General features: G+C 39.7%; 1 protein-coding gene across 1 annotated transcript; it reads right to left on the bottom strand.

Moving 5' to 3' along the window:
- Positions 1-346: 346 nt before the first annotated feature.
- Positions 347-17,947, bottom strand: LOC133548988 (thioredoxin-related transmembrane protein 1-like). Its single transcript, XM_061893986.1, has 8 exons — positions 17,731-17,947; positions 15,332-15,447; positions 15,159-15,204; positions 11,885-12,013; positions 11,680-11,725; positions 8,740-8,841; positions 8,596-8,662; positions 347-5,370 (listed from the first exon to the last, which is right to left on the bottom strand). The coding sequence occupies exons 1-8, from the start codon at positions 17,892-17,894 to the stop codon at positions 5,111-5,113; spliced, it is 930 nt and encodes a 309-aa protein (XP_061749970.1). The 5' UTR covers positions 17,895-17,947; the 3' UTR covers positions 347-5,110.
- Positions 17,948-20,959: the final 3,012 nt, after the last annotated feature.

Raw genomic sequence — 20,959 nt, 5'->3', positions numbered from 1 at the left:
TAAACACCTGCACTTTAAAGTATCGCTCTAGTGACATAAGGCAGTTAATCAATGGAAAAGTTGAGCGATGGTATTGCCTGCAAATTTTGGTGAAAAATCTCACTAAAACAAGTAAACACCAATAAAATAACTGCAGTTTCAAGCATGCTGTAATGACACAAGACATATTTCCAATGAAAAGTTGCACAATGGTGACATCTACTGGAAAGTCAATGTATTACAACACAATATACTGAAGCAGCCATTAATTGAATGAGTTGTATTCCAATTAAAACTAAGTAGACTTTGGTCAGGTGTTTTTGTTGTGATTGCTTGCTTATTGTTGCCTAGCAACCAATACAATCTGCATGTTTCCAAGTTGTTTAATAAAAGATGAGTATGAATGCTACAAAATCTCACAATCAAACAACAATGGCGCTAATAATTCAAGAGTATTGTTGATGATGTATATGGAGATAAAAAAACTCAAAGAAAATGAGAATGTGGTCAAAACAATAACACACTGGCTTTTTGACATCAGGAAACATTTACAGTACTTTTGTTACAAGGATGCATTTAAAGTTCACATGTGTTAAAACTTTCCCTCATTTCAAATAAATCTTATGATTTTAACTTTAAAAGTTACTGTTGTACTGTATTTTAAACATGACAAAATACAGAAACCTTTTGTACTCGTATTGTGTTTTAAAAATAAAAAAAGAGCTTGTACTTTTACTGTATTTTGAAAAAGAATACAATACAGAGCTTTGGTACTTTTATTGACCTAAAAAAAATAAAATAAAAAATAGCTTGTACTTTTACTGTATTTTTTTTTTTAAATAATAAAATACAGAGAGCTTTTTTACTTTTACCGATTTAAAAAAATAAAATAAGCGCTTTGTTTTTACAGTATTTACAAAAAAAACTTAAAAACAGCGCTTTTGTACTTTTACCGATTTTTTAAAAATAAGAGAGGTTTTGTATGTTGTCTTATTTTTTTTTTTAAAAACCAGTAAAAGAGTTTTTGTACTTTTACTGATTTAAAAAAAAATTATAATTAAAAGACTGAACATAACAACCTTTTTTTTTTTATTTAAAAAGAGCTTGTACTTGAACTAAAATAAAAATAAGAGCTTAAAAAAACAAATAGGACTTGTACTATATTATCAAAAATAAAAACAAAACAAAGTGCTTGTACTATATTTTTCAAAATAATTACTGACTTCGAAAAAAAAATAAAATTTACTATATTTTTTTAAATAATAAAATACAGAGAGCTTTTGTACTTTTAATGATTTCTAAAAATTAAAATATGCGATTGTAGCTGAGATAGGCTCCAGCGCCCCACGCGACCCCAAAGGGAATAAGCGGTAGAAAATGGATGGATGGATGGATGGGAAAATATGCGCTTTGATTTTTACTGTATTTAAAAAAAAAAACACAGCGCTCTTGTACTTTTACCGATTTTTAAAAAATAAGACAGGTTTTGTACGTTGTCTTATTTTTTTTTTTTTAAATCAGTAAAAGAGTTTTTGTACTTTTAATTATTAACATTTTTTAAATCAATAAAAGACCATAAACATTTGTTGTATTAGAAAAAAAATTTTTTTTTAAAAGAGCTTGTACTTGAACTGTATTTTATAAAATGAAAATAAGAGCTTAAAAAAACAAATAGGACTTGTACTATATTTTCAAAAATAAAAACAAAAGTGCTTGTACTATATTTTTAAAAATAATTACTGACTTTGAAAAAAAATAAAATTAAAAATAGCTTGTGAATTTACTATATTTTTTTAAATTATAAAATACAGAGAGCTTTTGTACTTTTACTGATTTCTAAAAAATAAAATATGCGATTGTAGCTCCCCCCGCGACCCCAAAGGGAATAAGCGGTAGAAAATGGATGGATGGATGGGAAAATATGCGCTTTGATTTTTACTGTATTTACAAAAAAAATAAAAAATACAGCGCTTTTGTACTTTTACCGAATTTAAAAAAAATAAAGACAGTTTTTTTTTACATTGTCTTATTTTTTAACAATCTGTACAATAATTTTTGTACTTTTACTGATTTTTAAAAAAATTATTAAAAGACCTTTAACTTTTGCTGCATTAAAATGTTTTTTTTTTTTTTTTTAAAAGGGCTTGTTATTGAACTGTATTTTCGAAGATAAAATTGAGTTTCAAAAAAACCAAATAGAGAAGTTGTACAATATTTTCAAAAATAAAAAAACACTGATTAAAAAACACAATAGCTTCTGGTACTTGTACTGTATTTTTAAAGAAAAGGAGAACTTGTACTTGTATCATTTAAAAAAACGAAAGGTTTGTTCCGTATTTATGAATTGTGAAACAGCACGAGACTGCGCTCTTCATCAGTAAACAAGCTTTGATGATTAGACAACACTTCAAATTGTAACAAGAAATGAATAAAATAAAGAAATATCTGATATACGGTGTCGACAATAAAGAGGAAACGTGGTTAGTTATCTGGAGTGAATATGGTTGAGACTTAGATTATTCTCTGTGCGTGTATATAACAACAAAAAAACTAACAAGAGTTTGTCGTTTTTTTTAAATTTATTTTAAGTATATATAACGCCGCGATGTAAACGTAGCCAAAATGAAATCAACTATAAACCACTTCAATAAATAGAGTGGTACCTTACAGGGTACAAGTTAACTGTCATGTTTTAGGCTCCGAGCAATAATTGGGTTCCCAAGTGTCACAATAAGATCCGACCAAAACAGCCGCTCTAACTCACAAACACGGACATGAGTTGGTTTTTCTAACCATGAGAAAAAAAAGTGGATTATACTCATTGAATTAAAGAAGGAAATTGTCAAAACATGACAGTGTGTAAAAGCAGCTGGAGCGTAGCGTTGCTAGTCTGCGCCATACTGAAGCAGAATTGAGTCGATAACGCCAGCCGAGGACGATAAAATAATATCCAAAAGGGCAGTTGTTTATCCATGAAAATATGGAGAAGCTGCCGATTATGTGTTTGACAGAGAAGCAGCTGGGGGGAGGTACCACAGAAGTCCGCCATCCAAGATGAATACAGTACATTATTATTACATTACCTCATGAAAATACTGCACTTGTTTTATCTACGTTCCATTCTATTCTTTTCACACAGTATTTATTATCTGAAAGTTTGCTTTTCTTTATAAAAAGGCTTGTCGAAAATGCTGATGTTTTCAGGGGGCAAGCGCCGATAAAATAGATTCCAATTGTTTCGCAATACAGATTTTGCATTAATTAGTAAATGTGAAATAATGTACTCATTTGGCAAACATAATTTGAAATAAATGCATTGAAAAAAAAATGTATTTATTTCTTCATATTTGAAGATCTAAATTAGGATTATTTTTATTTCATGAAATGTATTAAATAAGGTTTAGTATTTTAGAATTGAAGAAATCAATGAAAATGTAATGTATGTAACGGTTTAATATTTTGTATGTTCAACATGAAAGATAAAGAAAGAAAAATGCACAGCAAAAAGCCAAGTTACCGTATATTATGGACTACAAACCACTACTTTTTTCCAACGCTTTGCACCCTGCGGGTTGTGAAACGGCGCAGATTAGGGATTTTTCTTCACCAATGACCATAATGTATTGTATTCAACAAATAATTGTCATATTACGCTAACAGACACTGAAATGGTATGTTATTGTTTGTGAAATGACCCCCTCTTTTCGACCAGTTCACTCACTGACAATGGACTTCCTCTTTTGTGCCGGAAGTATATCCCGCCATAGCGTTTCTGGTTAGAAAGAGTTCTCCATTCACCACTCCGAGCAACATTTGTACATTTTACAATACATCTAAAACAATTCATACTTACTTAACAGTCCCATGTGTCCTGTCTGTAAAAGTATTTTTTTAATGCATATTTAGTTTCATTATAATGTAATCAAGCTAGCGCTGTTAGCATTAGCGAATATGCTAACACAAGTGTCGGTGTTGGTATAATTCACTTACAATGGCATTCGTTTTGCATTGTTTCAGTTTCGTAAATTCACCAAAACCTCAGCGTGGAGTTATTGAGTGTGTTTAGCTGATTGGAGAACGAGCTTCCTCTGCTAGTGGGTCCATGATGATGATTTATTTTGTATGATCGTCCGTTTTACTGCCGTCTGACAGGCACCACAAGGTATGTAAATAAAGATTTACAAAATCTTTTGTACCGATTTTACAGTACAGGCCAAAAGTATGGACACAACTTCTCCTGCTTCAATGCGTTTTCTTTATTTCCATGACTACTTACATTGTAGATTGTCACATCAAAACTATGAATGAACACATGTGTGAACAACAAAAAAAGTGATATCATTGAAAACATGTTTTATATTCTAGTTTCTTCAAAATAGCCACACTTTGCACATACTTGGCATTCTCTCCACACCTGTGAAGTGAAAACCATTTTAGGGTTCTCATGAAGTTTATTAGATTAGATTAGATTAGATAGTACTTTATTTATTCCGTCAGGAGAGTTCCTTCAGGAAAAAATAGAAGATTAAAATAAAATTTAAAAAATCCGTCTTAGCCTGGGCCCTGGAGAAGGGGTGCAGACTGAGGCCAAGGGGAAAAAAAACAAAAAACAAACAAACAAAAAAAACAAAACAAAAAAAGAGAATGCCAAGAGTGAGCGAAAAAGTAAATCAGGGCTATTTTGAAGAAACTAGAATATAAAACATGTTTTCATGTTATTTCACCTTTTTTTGTGTGAAGTACATAACTCCACATGTGTTCATTCATAGACAATCTACTATGTAAATAGAAAATAAAGAAAACTCATAGAATGAGGAGAAGGCGTGTCCACACTTTTGTCCTGGACTGTATGTCTGCGACTCATGGCCAGATGCGTCTAATATGTACAAATAATTATTTCTTCTAAAATTTGGTGGATGCGACTTACAACACCGGTGCGGAAATGAGGGTAGTTCTCCTGTGAAGTGAGGGAGGAGAGAGAAGGTAAAAAAGATGGCGCCTTATCTTAGGGGGGAGGTCGATAGGGCAGAAGCCTGGCGTTGTAAACAATTTTGCAAAGAGCGAGTCTCCTCCCACTCCGGTCGACTTCACGTCGAGTAGCACGGGTCACGTGACGCTCCGCGCCGCCGCTCTACGAGTCCTCCTCGTCTTCTTCGTCCTCGTCCTCCTCCTTGTCCTGGCGGCTAAGAGCCACCCTCTTCCTCAGGGCGTCGTCCGACAAGGCGTGTCCTTTGCGTGGCCCGGGGGAGTCTCTTCGCCTCCGCGTCCTCCACACGCCGTCCGGGTCTCTGTCCTCGTACTCCTCCTCTTCGTCGTCGTCCTCCTCGCCGTCTGCCTCGTGCTCCTCCTCCTGTTGCTGGATTAGCCGGGCTTGATCCAGCGTTTGCTTTTCTGCACGTTGCGGGGCGGGGGGGGGGAGAAGAAACGAAAAGCTGACGAGTGATGTCGAATAAGCTTGTTGGGGTAATGGCGGAGTAATAGTGGCGATGATGGATGCATCTTTTGATGGATATCATGTTTGTGTTAACTCTTCCATGCATTATTATTTTTTTGTATTCAGTCGTAATACAAACCCCATTTCCATATGAGTTGGGAAATTGTGTTAGATGTAAATATAAACAGAATACAATGATTTGCAAATCCTTTTCAACCCATATTCAGTTGAATATGCTACAAAGACAACATATTTGATTGATTTATTAAATAATCATCAACTTTAGAATTGGATGCCAGCAACACGTGACAAAGAAGTTGGGAAAGGTGGCGATAAATCCTAAAAAAGTTGAGGGATGCTCATCAAACACTTATTTGGAACATCCCACAGGTGTGCAGGCTAATTGGGAACAGGTGGGTGCCATGATTGGCTATAAAAACAGCTTCCCAAAAAATGCTCAGTCTTTCACAAGAAAGGATGGGGCGAGGTACACCCCTTTGTCCACAACTGCGTGAGCAAATAGTCAAACAGTTTAAGAACAACCTTTCTCAAAGTGACATTGCAAGAAATTTAGGGATTTCAACATCTACGCTCCATAATATCATCAAAAGGTTCAGAGAATCTGGAGTAATCAGTCCACGTAAGCGGCAAGGCCGGAAACCAACATTGAATGACCGTGACCTTCGGCACTGTATCAAAAACCGACATCAATCTCTAAAGGATATCACCACATGGGCTCAGGAACACTCCAGAAAACCACTGTCACTAAATACAGTTTGTCACTACATCTGTAAGTGCAAGTTAAAGCTCTACTATGCAAAGCGAAAGCCATTTATCAACAACATCCAGAAACGCCACGAGCTTCTCTGGGCCCGAGATCATCTAAGGTGGACTGATGCAAAGTGGAAAAGTGTTCTGTGGTCTGATGAGTCCACATTTCAAATTGTTTTTGGAAATATTCGCCATTGTGTCATCCGGACCTAAGGGGAAGCGAACCCCCAGACTGTTATCGATGCAAAGTGTAAAAGCCAGCATCTGTGATGGTATGGGGGTGCATTAGTGCCCAAGGTATGGGTAACATCTGTGAAGGCACCATTAATGCTGAAAGGTACATACAGGTTTTGGAACAACATATGCTGCCATCTAAGCGCCGTCTTTTTCATGGACGCCCCTGCTTATTTCAGCAAGACAATGCCAGGCCACATTCAGCACGTGTTACAACAGCGTGGCTTCGTAAAAAAAAAAAAGAGTATGGGTACTTTCCTGGCCCGCCTGCAGTCCAGACCTGTCTCCCATGGAAAATGTGTGGCGCATTATGAAGCGTAAAATACGACAGCGGAGACCCCGGACTGTTGAACGACTGAAGCTCTACATAAAACAAGAATGGGAAAGAATTCCACTTTCAAAGCTTCAACAATTAGTTTCCTCAGTTCCCAAACATTTATGGAGTGTTGTTAAAAGAAAAGGTGATGTAACATAGTGGTGAACATGCCCTTTCCCAACTACTTTGGCACGTGTTGCAGCCATGAAATCCATCCATCTTCTTCCGCTTATCCGAGGTCGGGTCGCGGGGGCAGCAGCCTAAGCAGGGAAGCCCAGACTTTTCTCTCTCCAGCAACTTCGCCCAGCTCCTCCCGGGGGATTCCGAGGCATTACCAGGCCAGCCGGGAGACATAGTCTTCCCAACATGTCCTGGGTCTTCCCCGTGGCCTCCTACCGGTTGGACGTGCCCTAAACACCTCCCTAGGGAGGCGTTCGGGTGGCCTCCTGACCAGATGCCCAAACCACCTCATCTGGCTCCTCTCAATGTGGAGGAGCAGCGGCTTTACTTTGAGTTCCCCCCGGATGACAGAGCTTCTCACCCTATCTGTAAGGGAGAGCCCCTTTTGGAAACTCATTTGGGCCGCTTGTACCCGTGATCTTATCCTTTCGGTCATGACCCAAAGCTCATGACCATAGGTGAGGATGGGAACGTAGATCGACCGGTAAATTGAGAGCTTTGCCTTCCGGCTCAGCTCCTTCTTCACCACAACGGATCGATACAACGTCTGCATTACTGAAGACGCCGCACCGATCCGCCTGTCGATCTCACGATCCACTCTTCCCCCACTCGTGAACAAGACTCCTAGGTACTTGAACTCCTCTACTTGGGGCAGGGTCTCCTCCCCAACCCGGAGATGGCATTCCACCCTTTTCCGGGAGAGAACCATGGACTCAGACTTGGAGGTGCTGATTCTCATTCCGGTCGCTTCACACTCGGCTGCGAACCGATCCAGTGAGAGCTGAAGATCCCGGCCAGATGAAGCCATCAGGACCACATCATCTGCAAAAAGCAGAGACCTAATCCTGCGGTCACCAAACCAGAACCCCTCAACGCCTTGACTGCGCTTAGAAATTCTGTCCATAAAAGTTATGAACAGAATGGGTGACAAAGGACAGCCTTGGCGGAGTCCAACCCTCACTGGAAACGTGACCGACTTACTGCCGGCAATGCGGACCAAGCTCTGACACTGATCATACAGGGAGTGGACCGCCACAAACAGTCCGATACCCCATACTCTCTGAGCACTCCCCACAGGACTTCCCGGGGTACACGGTGGAATGCCTTCTCCAAGTCCACAAAGCACATGTAGACTGGTTGGGCAAACTCCCATGCACCCTCAAGAACCCTGCCCAGAGTATAGAGCTGGTCCACAGTTCCACCACCAGGACGAAAACCACACTGTTCCTCCTGAATCCGAGGTTGGACTATCCGGCGTAGCCTCCTCTCCAGTACACCTGAATAAACCTTACCGGGAAGGCTGAGGAGTGTGATCCCACCATAGTTGGAACACACCCTCCGGTCCCCCTTCTTAAAACCATGAAATTCTAAGTTAATTATTATTGGCAAAAAAAAAAAAAAAGTTTATGAGTTTGAACATCAAATATCTTGTTTTTGTAGTGCATTCAACTGATTATGGGTTGAAAAGGATTTGCAAATCATTGTATTACGTTTATATTTACATCTAACACAATTTCCCAACAGGGTTTGTAGATTTAGTAATGAATCACATGTGCGTGTTAGGATGTCCATATTTGGGCGTATGAAGTGGTCTTTCTTTAGGGAAGTAAAATTTCTTAGTATTTTTTTTTTTTAGCCCTTTCTTCCGATTTAAAATTATGACCAAAGAATTCAAACTCACTCTGGTAGTAGTCAGGGGAGGAGAATCGCCGCGAAGGGAAGACAAAGTCGGCGATGAACACCAGCAGCTGAAAAGAGGCAGACAATAATGAGCGTGTACTTTGTGACCGATCAAATGAAGCAAACGTTGCGTTTTCTTTCTTACCAGTCCGAGAGCGAGGCCGGAGAAGAGCGTGGCCAGGCCGAATATAACGTACGAGCCCCACACGGGGATCCCCAGGTGTTCCGTCATGTAGTTATGGCAACGCTGAAAAATGAACAATATATTATTTGTAGCGGCAAACAGCTGTCTTGTCAGCTGAATATCTGCAAAAAAGCCATTATCGGACATCTCTAATGTCAATCAGGCCTGCAGTAGTGTTAGCTAGACTAACGGTAACGTTAATGTTAGCCTTTTTGTACGTGTCTGATAACGTTAACGGTATCTTGTAGGGTTAGGGTTCGGGTTAGGGTTAACCCGAACCCTAACCCATGCCAATTTAGTTTACTAAATTGCAATTTTAAATTTCGTGCCGAAATATCCTGCTGAAACGTCTCGGTGTGATGACGCGTGCATGTGATGTCACGGATTGTAGAAGACATTTTGTTCCAGCATTGTTCCCAGCTATTAAGTCGTCTGTTTTCATCACAAAATTTCCACAGTATTCTGGACATCTGTGTTGCTGAATCTTTTGCAATTTGTTCAATGAACAATGGAGACGTCAAAGAAGAAAGCAGTAGGTGGGAAGCGGTGTATTGCAGCCGGCTTTGGCGACACAAACACAGCCGGTATTTCATTGTTTACATTCCCGAAAGATGACAAATCAAGCTTTACTATGGAACAGAGATGTCAAGCGAACAACGTTGGATTGGACCACACACACAAAGTACAGTGTATTATGCAGCGACCAATTCGAAAGATCATGTTTCGAAGAGGGTCCCTTGCGAAAGGCAGAGATGGGCATCGCCACCACCCGTCGACTGGTGCTGAAGAAAGGTGCGGGGGCAACCTTCAGGTTGTACAGGTACGACCATATAATCTCATTAAAACACTAGTAACACAATAAAGCAGATAAGGGATTTTCCAGAATTATCCTATTAATTGTGTCTAATAACATCTGAATCGCTCCCACTGCCCTCTAGCCTTTTTTTTTTTTCTGTAGTCCTTCACTCTCACTTTTCTCATCCGCGAATCTTTCATCCTCGCTCAAATTAAAGGGGAAATCGTCGCTTTCTCGGTCCGAATCGCACTCGCTGCTGGTGGCCATGATTGTAAACAATGTTCAGATGTGAGGAGCTCCACAACCCGTGACGTCACGCGCACATCGTCTGCTACTTCCGGTACAGGCAAAGCTTTATTATTAGCGACCAAAAGTTGCGAACTTTATCGTGGATGTTCTCTACTAAATCCTTTCAACAAAATATGGCGAAATGATCAAGTATGACACATAGAATGGACCTGCTATCCCCGTTTGAATAACAAAATCTAATTTCAGTTGGCCTTTAAACAAGTTGAAAAACTTATTGGGGTGTTACCATTTAGTGGTCAATTGTACGGAATATGTACTGTACTGTGCAATCTACTAATACAAGTTTCAATCAATCAATCAAAAACATGTAATGGAGGAAAAAGTAAACAACACCATTACTTTGGTGTGTTTCAAATGTAAAGTGCTGTACAATACAAATTAATGCAGGATTTTGCCTGCATGTACTTTTCTTAGGTGGCCCACTAAACCCCTTCTATTATGTTGAGGGTCAATTTGACCCATTTCAGTTTTTGTGTTTATCAAAGTACTGGTTATCCTTTCTTTTTCTTGCTGAAATTTGGTGACTTTTCCTCATCTAGGGTCATGAACTGGTGTGTAAAATCTGGACACTTTGTTGAGTAGTGGAATGTCTTGCAGAGTTTGTATACAAATATGATGTTGCAGGTCATTTTGACCCAGTCGCTTTAATGTGGGTAAATAGCCAAAATAAACAAGTCTCTTTGATGTACTTTTTACTTTGATATACAATTGTTTGTATTTTGATTGCCTCTGAGACCCAGAGCCAGGTGTGTGAAGAGAGGGAACTTTCTCAAACTTGTCCTTGTCACTGTTCTCATGTCATCTCTTTGACAAACCCACATAAAATGAGCTCCAGAAGGATGACATCTGAGGAGACAAGGACAAGTGTGAGAAAGTTCCATCTCTTCACACACCTGGCTCTGGGTCTCAGAGACAATCAAAATACAAACAATTGTACATCAAAGTAAAAAGTACATCAAGGAGACATGTTTATTTTTGGATCTGAACAGCTATTTACCCACATTAAAGCGCCTGGGTCAAAATGACTCGCAACATCTTTTTATACAAACTCTGCACAAACATTCCACTACACAACAAAGTGTCCAGATTTACACACCAGTTCATGACCCTAGATGAGGAAAAGTCACCAGATTTCAGCAAGAAAAAGAAAGGATAACCAGTACTTTGAGCAACACAAAAACTGAAATGGGTCAAATTGACCCTTAACATAATACAATTGGAATTAAAAAATGTATTGTATGTCACTTTTCTAAATGTTTATATAACCTAAAATAAAATTGTTATTGGTTTAACCTGTTTTCTTGACTGTTTTGAGTGCATTTACACAGTACGGGTCAAAACGACCCGCAACATATTCAATGTCATTTTTTCCAACATAATACAAGGGTTAAAGGGGCACTAACAGTCAATATTTATTTATTTTATGAATTTTTTTTGGGGGGGGGGGGGGGGGGGGTAACAACAGTCAATATTTATTTGTATTTTATTTTTTTCTTAAAAAATAGGTGAGCTTTTGTCAAACCTAGTATTATGTTTTTTTCCATATACAACAACCTATCTGGATTCGATAAGGAATTGGTTCGATAAGAAGATTCGATAATGTCATCGAAATCGATCATTTCTTAACAAACATCATCTCTAGCGACGTCACACATTATTATGCAAATTAGACGATGAAGTCCTGAACATTTTATTGCTGCTTTCGGTTACACTCATGTTGTATGTTACGCAGGTTGGATAAAGAATCCATTAATATGATCTATTGACCAATCGCTGACGTGGATAAAACGACTTACCCTTATGAACATGGAGAGCTTGAAGAGAGCAGACATTGAGTTCATTCTGCAATGAAAACGACAAGGAAAAGGAGTTTAAGAGCACATCAGATGTGGTTTGCTTCCGTGCTGAGCCAACAATAGACTTGACGGGGTCAGTCACGTTATTTTTACGACAAAAGGATCAACCCAATGGCTGCAGCCTCTCATCGTCACGGCGACTCACAGAAAAGACGAGGGCCCGAACCAGGAGGAGATCGGCTCCACGGCTTTCCATTTTTGAGCATCGATGTAGCTGAGGAAGTCGTCTTTGGTGCGAGCGCCTTGGTACTTGCGGAAAACGCCATCTTTACAGCTGGAACACACGCACACACAAACACAAGAGTTCTAGATAGTTCCTTTGAATTTTAACTTAAAGTGCGTCATGCATGTACAAACCCCGTTCCATATGAGTTGGATATTGTGTTAGATGTAAATATAAACAGAATACAATGATTTGCAAATCCTTTTCAAGCCATTTTCAGTTGAATATGCTACAAAGACAACATATTTGATGTTCAAACTAATCTTTTTTTTTTTTTTGTTGCAAATCATTATTAACTTTAGAATTTGATGCCAGCAACACGTGACAAAAGAGTTGGGAAAGGTGGCAATAAATACTGATAAAGTTGAGGAATGCTCATCAAACACTTATTTGGACCATCCCACAGGTGTGCAGGCTAATTGGGAACAGGTGGGTGCCATGATTGGGTATAAAAACAGCTTCCATGAAATGCTAAGTAATTCACAAACAAGGATGGGGTGAGGGTCACCACTTTGTAAGCAAATTGTCGAACAGTTTTAGAACAACATTTCTCAAAGAGCTATTGCAAGGAATTTAGGGATTTTACCATATACTTTCCGTAAAATCATCAAAAGGTAAAGAGAATCTGGCGAAATCACTGCACGTAAGTGATGATATTACGGACTTTTGATCCCTCAGACGGTACCGCATCAAAAACCGACATTAGTGTGTAAAGGATATCATCACATGGGCTCAGGAACACTTCATAAAACCACTGTCAGTAACTACAGTTGGTCGCTACATCTGTAAGTGCAAGTTAAAACTCTACTATGCAAAGCCAAACCCATTTATCAACAACACCCAGAAAAGACGCCGGCTTCGCTGGGCCCGAGCTCATCTAATATGGACTGATGCAAAGTGGAAAAGTGTTGTGTGGTCTGACGAGTCCACATTTCAAATTTTATTTGGAAACTGTGGACATGGTGTCCTCCGGAACAAAGAGGAAAAGAACCATTCGGATTGTTATAGGCGCAAAATTCAAAAGCCAGCATCTGTGATGGTATGGGGGTGCATTAGTGCCCAAGGCATGGGTAACTTACACATCTGTGAAGGCACCATTAATGCCGAAAGGTCCATACAGGTTTTGGAGCAACATATGTTGTCATCCAAGCAACGTTATCATGGACACCACTGCTCTTTTCAGCAAGAAAATACCAAGCCACATGGTACAACAGCGTGACTTTGTAGTAAAAGAGTGAAGGTACTTTCCTGGCCTGCCTGCAGTCCAGACCTGTCTCCCATGGAAAATGTGTGGCGCATTATGAAGCGTAAAATACGACAGCGGAGACCAAGAATTGGAAAGAAATCCACTTTCAAAGCTTCAACAATTAGTTTCCTCAGTTCCCAAACGTTTATTGAGTGTTGTTAAAAGAAAAGGTGATGTAACACAGTGGTGAACATGCCCTTTCCCAACTACTTTGGCACGTGTTGCAGCCACAAAATTCTAAGTTAATTATTATTTGCAAAAAAATTTATAAAGTTTATGAGTTTGAACGTCAAATATCTTGTCTTTGTAGTGCATTCAATTGAATATGGGTTGAAAAGGATTTGCAAATCATTGTATTCCGTTTATATTTACATCTAACACAATTTCCCAACTCATATGGAAACGGGGTTTGTACTTTAAAATACAGTTCATGTCATGTACTGTTTTGTGAATGTTTTGCGGTGCATAGTTATAAATTAATTTCTGGCAAAACCTGCTCCCTATTGGAATTCATGCACCACCTGTGCAACCGTGTATGAAGCCAGGGAATGTTGAAATGTATTTGTGCGCTGAAGTCCTCTTTCACATGAGTTCAATCCTTACACTAAATAACTACAAGTACATAGATATTTGTAATTTGTCATAGATGTTTCACACTATAAACGATCAAATGTACAAGTAGGCCAGGCGAGGTGTCCAATAAAAGAAACGTGGGCCACCTATGAGACTGGTGTTTTTATGGCACCATAAAAAAAAGCGCCAAAAATGGAAAAATAAAGCCAAAGGCATCACATAATAAGAAAGAGACGACACATTAATACAAATTATGAAAAAAAAACTAATATTTGTCTTTACCTATATGGATAATTGTCAAAAAAAATTGTATGTTAATTATCCAAAAACTTTCCGTTCTCTGAGTTTCCAGTGAACAGACAAGAGGCTGTCTTTGTTGTACTAAACTAAAGGCTTGTAAAATTCCATTGTGTACGATGAGAGGAGACAGGAGGGGTTATCTATTTTGATCCAATACTGCCCAAGCTCGATCCAGGACCAGTCCAAGCCCGAGGCGTCTTTTTCTTTTGTGTTAATGTGACCGAAAACTATGGCTGTATACATACCCCCCATTCCTTTACAAACAGCTGTTGTTACGTAAACAAATAAAAAGAGGTGACGCACAATCTTTCGCCGGAGCGGGCTGGAGACTACAAGAGTACAGCCCAGACGTTTCTCCTCAAGTTGAGCCAAATTTAGTTCTGTCTCTGTTTAATTCCTTGCTTCTTGTCTCGTTTAATAGATGTCATCAGTGTTTGAACCTGACAATGTTTACGTATCCTTATTATTAGACTATTTAATGAAAAATAACATTAATGGTGTCGCGTTCAATCCCGTCCAACACAGATTTACCTGACATAATTGTACAAACGTGGGTTAGTAATCGTGATTTCAATATTGATCAAAATAATTTGGATTATTATTTTAGCCATAATCGTGCAACTCTAAAATAATGACTGTTCTAAGATGCAGATCTAGCCCGTACACACGTAGGAGAGAGTAGAGGGGAACATGCTAACCGCGGCACTAAGCGAGCTTGAATGTGAAGTAGTGAAACAAGAAAATATTATGTGTTTATTTTGTACATTCCAAACCAAGTTAAACTGGAACCGCGTTACCAGCCAAGAAAAGGAAATTAGCAAGTAAATTCATACGTCAGGAAAAACAGTAATTAGAAGCACCACAAAAGGTGAGGTGACCTCACCACTGCCACTAAAAGTGAGGAGTGGATAACAACTATACAAAATGGACAGGAAGTGTCTGACAATTCTATTTTATTTTTTCAGGAAACCGACACCACAAGGGTTTCCTGAAAAATGTCCACTATAGTGGATTAAAAAGTAGTTTTGTTTGTAGGACTTTTAAAATTGTTGGAAAAAAAATAAATAAATAACTTACTGGTAAATTGTCGGAAGTGACGTAATGATGAATCTCCCGCTCAGACCTTCAAGAGAGCAGCAAATGTTAGTTTATTAAAGAAAAAACATTATTTGGAAGCAGGTAACGAAACATACAAAGTCAATATAGCTGATGTTGTACTTTTACAAGCATTGTCGTGCACTTTGTCATACCTGGTTGTTCCGTCACGTCCACTTTGGCTATGTTGACCCCCATGTCGTCCCCCCAGTCCGCAAACTCCTTCCAGACCGGCTGCAGCTGTTGGCAGGCGGGGCACCACGGTGCGTAGCTGCGGGGTGTGACGTTTGAGCAGGTGAATACACACGAAAAAACATAAGTTTCAAAAGAAATACACCAAGTTAAAAACGACAAAAATACCGTATTTCCTCGAATTGCCGCCGGGTATATAGTATGCACCTGCCTGGAATTACTGCTGAGTCGAACTAGCTTCGCAAAATAATTAGCGCATGCTTAGTATTACTGCCGGGTCAAACTCGTGACACTCCCCTGTCATCATTTTCAAAATGGAGAAGGCTGATTTCAATACCGGTAATTTGAAATTGCATAAAAGGAAGACGATTAAGAGCTATTCAGTAGGATTTAAGGTCCAAGCTATTGAATATTTTAAAAAGAACAGTACGCAGCTATGTTTTATTAACATACCGTAGCTGCGTGTGTCAAATATTAGTCATTAACTCCCGCCTCCTGGTGGTAGAGGGTGCTAGTGATCCTTCTTGCGACTACTCGGCTGCAGAAGAAGTGACAATGAGTGACGTGATATGTGCTGGGACGGACATAACACTCCTATGCTGGCTATGTAAACAACCGGGCTGAAATAAAACATGTTCCAGTCCTAAATACCCAGTGTATTTTTTATACAATAACACTTCATGGTGGCAGTGGATAAAGAGATCACCCACGGAGCAGAACGGGATGGGGAGTTTTTCGAGGATAATTCTGTCGTCGCCCGCACTTGAGGAGCCGAGCTAACTGATAGCAGTTTTCTAAACTGGACTTTCAATCGAAGCAGGAGGTAATAAAGGAAGATCTCCATCGAGACAGAGAGACTTTTAAAACTGAAGAAAGATAAGGAAGACTTCTATAAAGTGGGCCTCATCCGTGACAATAATGACATGGACTACAGGGAGGAGGTGAAACATCTGGTTGACTGGTGCACAACCAACAACCTGGTCCTGAACGTCGACAAGACCGAGGAGATCATCGTTGACTTCAGGAAGCACCAGTCCAGCCACGCTCCACCCTTCATCAACGGCACACCGGTGGAGATGGTAAGCAGCACCAAGTTCCAGGGGGTGCAGATCACTGACAATATAACCTGGTCCCTACACACCGGAGATCTTGTAAAAAGAGCTCAGCAGCGCATGCACTTTTTGCGTCGGATGAAAAAAGCACAGCCCCCTCCCCCCCATTCTCACCACATTCTACAGAGGAACTATAGAGAGCCTGCTGACCAACAGCATCTCTGTCTGGACTGGAGCCTGCAATGACTCAGACTGGAAGTCTCTCCAGAGACGGAAAAGATCATCAGGACTCCTCTTCCTCCTATCTAGGAGATCGCAAAAAGCCGCTGCCTGACCAGGGCTAAGAAAATCTGCAAAGACTCCTTCCACCCCCACCAAGGACTGTTTTCACTGGTGGACTCTAGGACGAGGTTCCGCAGCCTCCAAAGCAGAACCTCCAGGTCCTGTAACAGCTTCTTCCCTCAGGAAGTAAGACTCTTGAACGCATCATAATTAAATTATCCCCTCAACTTCCCCCGAAATGGATGAACTCTTTGGAATTAAAAAGACAACATACATCCATAAACCTGGATGCATATGAAAAAATGCAATGTCCGTCTGCACGTATCTGCACCGTATTGCTATTTTTTTATCCTGCACTACCAAGAGCTAATGCAACAAAATGTCATTCTTATTTTTACGGTAAAGTTCAAATTTGAATGACAATAAAAAGGAAGTCTAAGTCTAAACAAGTTATCGATGCTTTTGATCAGAAGGAGCTGGCATGAACTTCATTTATAAGTAAGACCATATGAACATGTTTTTTTTAATTAAATGTGCTTTTCATGATGGTATCCTTACATCACACTCATATATTTACTGCATGCCTTTGGTAAGTGGCGGAGTGAGAAGAGGTTTTAAAATAATTAGCGCATGCTTACCTTTACCGCCTGCCTTTGGTAAGCGCAGGAGTGAGAAGAAGTTTTAAATTAATTAGTGCCCAGGCAGCAATTCAAGGAAATACGGTATTATTGGTTCGCTCTGCTGGTGAGGATATAATTGTAACAAATGCATACTGTTGCATGCTGGGTAGTGTAGTTCTTATATTCCCCAGCTCAAAACATCAGTTAGCAAACTAGCTAGCACACAACTGTGACGATAGCGGGAATGTCGCTTTCATCCCGACACCAATGCCGTGTTACTATAAAGATTAAATATACAATCCAAGTGATTATTTTAATGAATAATTTATGTCATAAAACGACCATGTTAGAGGAGTAAACGTCCGCCATGCGGCTAGCGGTTTAGCGGGCTAGCATAAGGTTACTGACAATTCAATCATCCATTCCCCGGTCAGGATGTCCTCCCAGTTGCCGTCGGTGACTTCCCGGAGGCTGTCCAGCTTGGCCGACACCGGCACCGACGTAAGGTACGCGGCCAAAAGTAAATAAGCCAAAAAAGGTCGATGTTTTTGTCGCTGAGTGGAGGGAAACATGATGGCTTCCTGCTCTTGTTTGCTAGCAGCTAACCAGCGATGTAATGCTGCGTTTGCGGAAATCCGCCCACTTCCTGAACGCGTTCATTCGCCATCAAGGAGGAATAACATGATACACGACCAAATTATTTGTCAGGGGTTAAAAGCCAACATATTACTTCATCAAGTTTGTAACTATAGTTGACTACATTTTTTTAAATCGTTTTTTGGACAGGAACTTCCCCATCTTCCAACTGTCCTGTAGTACATGAACGCACCATTGTCATACAGTACGGCGCAGTAAAAATAGTACAAAATATAATAGTTTTCCAACATAAATCCGTTTTGCACGTTTCCTGTGTATTAAAACTTAAATAACGTAAAACGAGGTAGAAAAAGGTGTTCAAACACTTAAAGGCCAACTGAAATGAGATTTTCAGCAGGTCCATTCTATGTGTCATACTTGATCATTTCGCGATATTGCCATATTTTTGCTGAAAGGATTTAGTAGAGAACATCAATAAAGTTCGCTACATTTGGTCGTTAATAAAAAAGCCTTGCCCGTACCGGAGGTAGCAGACGATGTGGCCGTGACATCACGGGTTGTAGAGCTCCTCACATCTGAACGTTGTTTACAATCATGGCCACCAGCAGCTAGAGCGTTTCGGACCGAGAAAGCGACAATTTCCCCATTAATTTGAGCGAGGATGAAAGATTCGTGGGTGAGGATAGTGAGAGTGAAGGACTAGAAGAAAGAAAGAAAAAAGACGAGGGCAGTGGGAGCGATTCAGATGTTATTAGACACATCTATCCATCCATCCATTTTCTACCGCTTATTCCCTTTCGGGGTCGCGGGGGGCGCTGGTGCCTATCGGGCGGAAGGCGGGGTACACCCTGGACAAGTCGCCACCTCATCGCAGGGCCAACACAGATAGACAGACAACATTCACACACTAGGGCCATTTTTTTAGTGTTGCCAATCAACCTATCCCCAGTGCATGTCTTTGGAAGTGGGAGGAAGCCGGAGTACTCGGAGGGAACCCACGCATTCACGGGGAGAACATGCAAACTCCACACAGAAAGATCCTCAGCCTGGAATTGAACCCAGGACTGTAGGACCTTCGTATTGTGAGGCAGACGCACTAACCCCTCTTCCACCGTGAAGCCGTTATTAGACACATTTACTAGGAAAATTCTGGAAAATCCCTTATCTGCTTTATTGTGTTACTAGTGTTTTATTGAGATTATATAGTCATACTTGAAAGTCGGAGGGGTGTGGTGACCGCCAGTGTCTCAGAGGGAAGCCACAGAGGAGCCAAGAAATTCGCAGCTGCCTCTTTGACAGCTGCAGGAGGAACGACACAAGCTCCGCTCATGTTTACGGTAAGAGCCGACTTATTACCACAATTTTCTCACCGAAACCTGCCGGTTCACATGTGGTAGAGAAACATAATCGCTTGACCGCTCTGTTCCATATTAAAGCTTCACAACAAACAAAGAAACACCGGCTGTGTTTGTGTTGCTACAGCCCGCTGCAATACACCGCTTTCCCGCAACATCTTTCTTCTTTGACGTCTCCCTTATTATTTGAACAAATTGCAAAATATTCAGCAACACAGATGTCCAAAATACTGTGTAATTATGTGATAAAAACAGACTACTATTAGCCGTGATGGGTGCTGGAGGAACATATCCGCTACCACCGGTGACGTCACACGCACGCGTCATTATAAGCGTCATCATTCCGCGACGTTTCCAACAGGATACTTCGCGGGAAATTTAAAATTATAATTTAGTAATCTAAAAAAGCCGTATTGGCGTGTGTTGCAATGTTAATATTTCATCATTGATATATAAACTATCAGACTGTGTGGTCGCTAGTAGTGGCTTTCAGTAGGCCTTTAATTTTTTCAGCAGGTGGTGATATTGAGCTTAACATTTTAGCATGATGAAGCAGCAATAAAATGGTCCCAAATAAATGTTTATTATTGTTTAGAAGATTTTTGTGCACAAAAAAAATAAAAAAAACATTCGAGTCGCGATTATTATTCTTCCTGATTCTAAATCAATTTATAATTTGAAAATGTTGTATGTTTAATTAGTTTTAATTATTAAATAATTAAATTATCATTGAAATTATTTTTAATCATCACTTCAAATATTTAAAAAATATGTTTTTTATAATTTATAATTTTCAGAAATCGAATTAAAAGCGTTTTTCTTTTTTTTTCAAGTATTATTATTTTTAAATACGTTTTTAGGGCATCTACCTGCAGCCAGAAGCAGCTTTTCTTACCTGTAACCTGTTTTAAAAAGTTGCATGATAATTTATATACCGGAAAAATACATTGTGAGAATTGTTTTTAATCGACAATCATGTTGAATCAAGAATCGATTTTGAATCAAGTTTACATTCCAGGAGTTTGCTAGGAGTTAACCAACATACTGTAATGCTAAGTTTAAGGAAATCCGCCCACTTCCGGAACACGTTCATTGCCCATCAAGGAAAAATAGCACAATAACTGTCTGAATTAGTTGTTAAGCGATAAAAGCTAACTAATAAGTTTATCGAATTTGTCACTATAATTTTCTACATGTTTTAATCGTTTTTTGGGGGGACAGGAACTTACCCATCTTCCAACTGTCCTGTAGTACTTGAACGCACCATTTTCATACAGTACGACACAGTACAAATAGTACAAAATGTAATAGTTTTCCAACATAAATCCATTCTACACGTTTCCTGTGTATTTTAAATTTAAAAACCGTAAAACGGGAGAGGAAAAAAATGTCCAAACACTGAATTTTTCCCAGCCTCCTGTAAGTGTATTTCACCAGCAGGTGGTGATATTGAGCTTAACATTTTAGCACCATGAAGCAGCAATAAAATAGTCCCAAATAAATGTGTGTTATTGTTGCAGTAAATTTACCGGCGTCATTAAACTAGAGATTGTTATTCATCCTGATTCCATCCATCCATCCATTTTCTACCGCTTATTCCCTTTGGGGTTGCGGGGGTCGCTGGTGCCTATACAGTTACAATCGGGCGGAAGGCGGTGTACACCCTGGACAAGTCGCAATCCTGA

Source organism: Nerophis ophidion, linkage group LG03, assembly GCF_033978795.1.
Source record: "Nerophis ophidion isolate RoL-2023_Sa linkage group LG03, RoL_Noph_v1.0, whole genome shotgun sequence".
Lineage (NCBI taxonomy): Eukaryota > Metazoa > Chordata > Actinopteri > Syngnathiformes > Syngnathidae > Nerophis > Nerophis ophidion.
This window is presented reverse-complemented; position numbering and strand designations above follow the sequence as displayed.